Source organism: Ranitomeya imitator, chromosome 1 (assembly GCF_032444005.1).
Source record: "Ranitomeya imitator isolate aRanImi1 chromosome 1, aRanImi1.pri, whole genome shotgun sequence".
NCBI lineage: Eukaryota > Metazoa > Chordata > Amphibia > Anura > Dendrobatidae > Ranitomeya > Ranitomeya imitator.
Genome location: NC_091282.1, coordinates 602,450,118 through 602,457,346, shown reverse-complemented (window position 1 = coordinate 602,457,346; position 7,229 = coordinate 602,450,118). Strand labels below are relative to the sequence as shown.

Genomic DNA, 7,229 nt, shown 5'->3' with positions numbered 1-7,229 from the left:
CTCCTGTGTGGTCTGAGGCACGGCAGGTACAGTCTAGTAATATCCTCATGTGTGGTCTGGGGCACGGCAGGTACAATCTAGTAATATCCTCATGTGTGGTCTGACTCACGGCCGGTATAATCTAGTAATATCCTCATGTGTGGTCTGAGGCACGGCAGGTACAATCTAGTAATATCCTCGTGTGGTCTGAGGCACCGCAGGTACAATCTAGTAATATCCTCGTGTGGTCTGAGGCACAGCAGGTACAATCTAGTAATATCCTCATGTGTGGTCTGAGGCAAGGCAGGTATAATCTAGTTATATCCTCATGTGTGGTCTGAGGCACGGTAGGTACAACCTAGTATTATCCTCATGTGTGGTCTGAGGCACGGCAGGTACAATCTAGTAATATCCTCATGTGTGGTCTGAGGCACGGCAGGCACAATCTAGTAATATCCTCATGTGTGGTCTGAGGCATGGCAGGTACAATCTAGTAATATCCTCATGTGTGTTCTGAGGCACGGCAGGTACAACATAGTAATATCCTCGTGTGGTCTGAGGCATGGCAGGTACAATCTAGTAATATCCTCGTGTGGTCTGAGGCACGGCAGGTACAATCTAGTAATATCCTCGTGTGGTCTGAGGCACAGCAGGTACAATCTAGTATTATCCTCACGTCTGGTCTGAGGCACGGCAGGTACAATCTAGTAATATCCTCATGTGTGGTCTGAGGCACGGCAGGTACAATCTAATAATATCCTCATGTGTTGTCTGAGGCACGGCAGGTACAATCTAGTAATATCCTCGTGTGGTCTGAGGCACAGCAGGTATAATCTAGCAATATCCTCATGTGTGGTCTGAGGCACGGCAGGTACAATCTAGTAATATACTCATGTGTGGTCTGGGGCACGGCAGGTACAATCTAGTAATATCCTCATGTGTGGTCTGACTCACGGCCGGTATAATCTAGTAATATCCTCATGTGTGGTCTGGGGCACGGCAGGTACAATCTAGTAATATCCTCATGTGTGGTCTGAGGCACAGCAGGTACAATCTAGTAATATCCTCATGTGTGGTCTGACTCACGGCCGGTATAATCTAGTAATATCCTCATGTGTGGTCTGAGGCATGGCAGGTACAATCTAGTAATATCCTCATGTGTGGTCTGAGGCACGGCAGGTACAATCTAGTAATATCCTCGTGTGGTCTGAGGCACAGCAGGAACAATCTAGTAATATCCTCATGTGTGGTCTGAGGCAAGGCAGGTATAATCTAGTCATATCCTCATGTGTGGTCTGAGGCACGGTAGGTACAACCTAGTATTATCCTCATGTGTGGTCTGAGGCACAGCAGGTACAATCTAGTAATATCCTCATGTGTGGTCTGAGGCACAGCAGGTACAATCTAGTAATATCCTCATGTGTGGTCTGACTCACGGCCGGTATAATCTAGTAATATCCTCATGTGTGGTCTGAGGCATGGCAGGTACAATCTAGTAATATCCTCATGTGTGGTCTGAGGCACGGCAGGTACAATCTAGTAATATCCTCGTGTGGTCTGAGGCACCTCAGGTACAATCTAACAATCTAGTAATATCCTCGTGTGGTCTGAGGCACAGCAGGTACAATCTAGTAATATCCTCATGTGTGGTCTGAGGCAAGGCAGGTATAATCTAGTCATATCCTCATGTGTGGTTTGAGGCACGGTAGGTACAACCTAGTATTATCCTCATGTGTGGTCTGAGGCACAGCAGGTACAATCTAGTAATATCGTCACGTGTGGTCTGAGGCACGGCAGGTACAATCTTGTAATGACATCACGTCTGGTCTGAGGCACGGCAGGTACAATCTAGTAATATCCTCATGTGTGGTCTGAGGCACAGCAGGTACAATCTAGTAATATCCTCATGTGTGGTCTGAGGCACGGCAGGTACAATCTAGTAATATTCCCATGTGTGGTCTGAGGCACGGCAGGTACAATCTAGTAATATAATCATGTGTGGTCTGAGGCACGGCAGGTACAATCTAGTAATATTCTCCAAGAAAAAAGCGGGTACAACCGGCACTGAAAGCTGTACAATTCACATATATATGAAAGACTTTGATCCTATGTGAATAGGACAATCCTGGGCTCGCTGCTGAAATGGATGGTGCTCTACATGTGAAGTCCACAATCCATATAGCATAAATAAGAAGAAAAAGTGTGGCACTCACCCAGTTTTTTAGCTAAATTCATGGCTGGCTACAGACATTTTTCGGCATCGGCAGGATTGAGTGAGGGAGCGGGGAGTGAAAGACAGGACGACGGCCGTTTCGCGCACTAGCGCTTCCACGGGTCCATGTTAGGCTGGTTTTACACTTGTGTTTTGATCTGCAGCGTCTTAAACGCGTTTGCAAACGCATGAAAAAACGCATGTAAATGCGTGCAAATGCTGCGTTTTTTTAGACGCATGCGTTAACGTGTGTATTGCCGGCGGCGATAGACACAATAAACCAAATATAATTGCGGCAAATTAAACTTTTTTTATTTAGTTAACAAAGTCTAAAACTTATTTTTTGGTACCGCGACGGCTTGTACTGCGACGGCTTGGGGTAGAGTGATGTAAACGGGGGGTGTGAAGAACTGAGGCCTGGCTAACCGTGGACGACGCAGAGGTGGCAGGAGAAGGGGCAATGAAACTAGAAGGGTCTGAAAGTTTGGGGATGGGGCTTGACACATGAGAGGCTTGAGACGCACTGGAAGGGTGAGACAAAACTGACAATACAGACACATCGGAAGGTGATGGGAGAGGAATACTAAGAGTTTTTTTTTTTTCTGAGTTTTTGTTTCGGTTTGCCTGGTAGGGGGACGTCTTGGTGGGCTCATATGCTGTAGTGTGGTGGCGGGAGACACGTCAGGGTCCGGCTGCACTGTCTCACAGTCCATTGCGCTTGTCGAGCGCTCGGCCACGCCAGAGTCCTGCTGCGTCGTGGTGGTGGGGGGAACATAAAGCCCTGCCAGGGTCCTGCTGTATCGTGGTAGGGCCGGTCTGATAAGCCATGCCTGGGTCCTGCTGCATGGGGGGGGTCCGATAAGCCATGCCTGGGTCCTGCTGCATCGGGGGGGCCGCTCCGATAAGCCATGCCTGGGTCCTGCTGCATAGGGGGTGGGGGGCGGTCCGATAAGCCATGCCAGGGTCCTGCTGCATCAGGGGGGGCCGCTCCGATAAGCCATGCCTGGGTCCTACTGCATCGGGGTGGGTCCTAGCCGGAAAGCCATGCCTGGGTCCTGCTGCATCGGGGGGGCGGTCCGAAAAGCCACGCCAGGGTCCTGCTGCATCGTGGTGTCAGTGGAGGAGGTCCAAGCCAGAGCTGCGGTTGTCACGGTGGTGGCGGTGGGATGTCCAACTGCACTCGTCATGGTGTTGGCGCTGTAGTGGAGTCCACCTGTGGAAGGAATTGAGGTGGCCGTGCAGTGGTATGCAGCAGAGGTCGGCATGGAGGTTAATCGTGACAGTGACGGCACAGTTGGATATGCCGCCACTGTCTGCTCTAAATTCCGACTCTGCTGCATAGCCTGCACAAAAGCAGCATTGCAGGCCTGCATCACACTGAGCTGGAGATCAGGGCTAAGGTGTTCCGACATGCCCTGCTCAATTTGGTTGAAAAAATGATGAGCTGGCCTCTGGAGGTCGGCTTTCACTTGATCAAGGCTTTTGGTGACCTCCTGGATACGGCAATTCAAGAGGTTATGAGAAACATCCATTCGGTCACCTAAAGCCTTGATTGCTTCGTGTAAAACCGAGCTCAAGTGCAAAAACTCTGGCATGAGTGACCTGTCCGAAGCCCTCTGTCGCTGCCGGGATGAGCCCCAAAAAAAGGGTGCAGTGGAAGAGGACTGCGAAAGGGGAAGACCTGATGGTCCAGCTCCCTGGTCTCCAGTTAGTGTGGAAGGCCCACCTGCTGCTGCGCTGCTGGATGGCTGGGACGGGTCCGTGGCTGCCGGCTGAAGGACCGCTCCAGAACCTGGGGTGACAGTCGTGCTGTGTGTGCTGTGAAAAAAGGAAACAGAAAATTAATACCAAAAAATAACCAGACGCTAAATCCTGTGGAATTTGAAAATACAGATTATGTCAATGCAATACAACCGAGAGCATGTGAGGAAAACTTACGTTCTCTGGAGAAGAACCGGTCTTAAAAATGACAGCACGTGATGATATTTGTACAGTCTGGTCCTTGCTCCTGAACCACTGGCAGCATGACTCTCTTGGCGCAATTCCTTGTTGAAGCGGTCCTTCATGGAACGCCAACATGTTTTTACTTTGTCCACTGTTAAAAAAAAAAAAATTATGGTCAGTAAATAGACTTTTTGCTGTGCAAAGACAACTGTGTGTGATAAAAGAAACTCCGAAGAGTTTCTTTCATCACACACAGTCAAGAGAGCACGGCCAAGGTCTCTGCTGCCTCACACTGCAGTGCAATACTTACCAAATGCATTACGGACCCATGGCGGGGCATTGTCCCAGCCATCGCACAACGCTTGGGCCACCTTATTCCATAAACAGCGGAGCGTGCTGTTCATCGAATGCAGTAGATCCCGGCTGTCCCACAACGGAACTCGCTCCTGGACCAGGGTTATTAGGAGGTCGTTGTTGATACGGTCATCGTCCCATCGTGAAACCTAAAATTAAAAGAAAATCATTAAAGTTTGCTCAATCACATAAGGAAAAGAAAGATAACAGATGATGAGAAATGGCATGAATACGAAAGTCAACATACTAAAGGATTCCAGAAGAAAAATTTAAAGAAATTCAAGGGTAAAGAAAGGAAGATTCAAGAATATTACAATGAGGACAGTCAGCCTTGTATACGTACCCGCTGCTCCGGCCCGGTCTGTGCCTCAGTGGAAGTGCTCTAAAAAAAGGAAAAATCAAATTGTCACATGTGCCGATGTGACAGTGAATACTTACCAATCTGACGAGGCAAATACTCACCTCACTGCAGGGCCGCCATCAGGGCATTACAGCCCTTACTGGTGTATGGGGCCCGGAGATCAGGAGGAAAGAGGAGGGCCCGGAAATGCTGGCTGCTCGGGCCCCGCCCCCCTTTGCCTCAGCTCACCCAGAACCAGAGGCAAGGGGGCCCGTCACCGTCACTTATTAACAGTAAGGCTTCTTTACTTCTTTCACAACTGTGTGCACGGTGCAGCATCTCCCATCTGTCTTCTTCCTCCTGCTCCTCCTCCCGGCTCGTCCTGTCTGGCACCTGCTAGATGCCTTCTTCTCCCTGCTCTGCACACACTTCCAGCCTGTGCAGGACAAACAGCGTCTGCACACTGGTGGCTGGAGGGAAGCTGTGCAGGACCTCAATCACCCCCTGAACAGGAGGTAAAGAACGGCCTGAATGTGTCCGATTGTTTAGGAGAGTAAAGAGGGGAGGCAGGGGCTGCAGTCAGAGACTAGAAGCAGCGATTTACTGACTGTGACCCCGGAGCTTTGTGCTATCTGGTTGGTGTAGGATTCTCATCCACACACAGCACCGGCCAGAGAGCTCAGAGCTGGGGAACACTGGCACTAATCACTAGCTGTATTCTCTGACAGGCTGCCTCATGTCATTGATACTGAGCCCATCCCCCAGTGAAGACTTTATTCACATAAACTGTACCTGTTGCATTTAACACACAGGTACAATGCATAGACACGTAATACATAAATGTATAGTATATCACCAGGGCATTACTGACATGAGGGAGCATCGCCGCAGGAGCGCGGCCAGGTAAGAGGAAAGATTTTTTAATTTTTCATTGAAAGCAGCACAGGGGCAGAATGGGAGACACGGGGGGGGGGAAAGAATGGAGACACAGGGGGAAGAATGGAGACACAGGGGGCAAGAATGGAGACACAGGGGGACGTATGGAGACATGGGGATGTATGGAGACACGGGGGAAGAATGGAGACGGAAGAATGGAAACACGGGGGGAATTATGAAGACACGGGGCAGAATGGAGACACGGGGGGAAGTGAGACACGGACGTATGGAGACACAGGGGGAAGTATGGAGACACAGGGGGAAGAATGGAGACACAGGGGGAAGAATGGAGACACGGGGAAGAATGGAGACACAGGGGGAAGAATGGAGACACAGGGGGAAGAATGGAGACACAGGGGGAACAATGGAGACGGGGGGAACAATGGAGACACAGGGGGAACAATGGAGACACGGGGAACAATGGAGACATGGGGATGTATGGAGACACGGGGGAAGAATGGAGACGGAAGAATGGAAACACGGGGGGAAATATGAAGACACAGGGGGCAGAATGGAGATGCAGGGGGAAGTATGGAGACACGGGGAAGTATGGAGACACGGGGAAGTATGGAGACACAGAGAAGAATGGAAACGGGGAAGTATGGAGACACAGGGAAGAATGGAAACATGGAGAATGGAAACACGGAAGTATGGGCAGAATGGAGATGCAGGGGGAAGTATGGAGACACAAGGAAGTATGGAGACACAAGGAAGTATGGAGACACGGGGCAGAATGGAGATGCAGGGGGAAGTATGGAGACACGGAAGTATGGAGACACAGAGAAGTATGGAGACACAGACGAATGGAAACGGGGAACTATGGAGACACGGGGAAGTATGAAGACACGGGGGAAGTATGGAGACACGGGGAAGTATAGAGACAGGGGAAGTATGGAGACACAAGGAAGTATGGAGACACAAGGAAGTATGGAGACACAGGGAAGTATGAAGACACAGAAGAATGGAAATGGGGAAGTATGGAGACACAGGGGGAAGTATGGAGACACGGGGGAAGTATGGAGACACGGGGAAGTATAGAGACACGGGGAAGTATGGAGACACAAGGAAGTATGGAGACACAAGGAAGTATGGAGACAGGGAAGTATGAAGACACAGAAGAATGGAAATGGGGAAGTATGGAGACACAGGGGGAAGTATGGAGACACGGGGAAGAATGGAAACGGAGAATGGAAACACGGAAGTATGGAGACACGGGGCAGAATGGAGATGCAGGGGGAAGTATTGAGACACAAGGAAGTATGGAGACACAAGGAAGTATGGAGACACGGGGCAGAATGGAGATGCAGGGGGAAGTATGGAGACACGGAAGTATGGAGACAGGGAAGTATGGAGACACAGAAGAATGGAAACGGGGAAGTATGGAGACACGGGGAAGTATGGAGACATGGGGAAGTATAGAGACACGGGGAAGTATGGAGACACAAGGAAGTATGGAGACACAGG

At 50.0% G+C, this 7,229-nt stretch overlaps 1 protein-coding gene across 1 annotated transcript; it reads right to left on the bottom strand.

Annotated features, from left to right (window-relative positions):
* Positions 1-2,484: 2,484 nt before the first annotated feature.
* Positions 2,485-5,242, bottom strand: LOC138657960 (uncharacterized). The gene is made up of 5 exons (XM_069745548.1): positions 4,952-5,242; positions 4,833-4,871; positions 4,446-4,638; positions 4,130-4,286; positions 2,485-4,009 (listed from the first exon to the last, which is right to left on the bottom strand). Exons 3-5 carry the CDS (start codon positions 4,537-4,539, stop codon positions 3,202-3,204), a joined length of 1,059 nt encoding a protein of 352 aa, XP_069601649.1. The 5' UTR covers positions 4,540-4,638; positions 4,833-4,871; positions 4,952-5,242; the 3' UTR covers positions 2,485-3,201.
* Between the last annotated feature and the right edge of the window lie 1,987 nt (positions 5,243-7,229).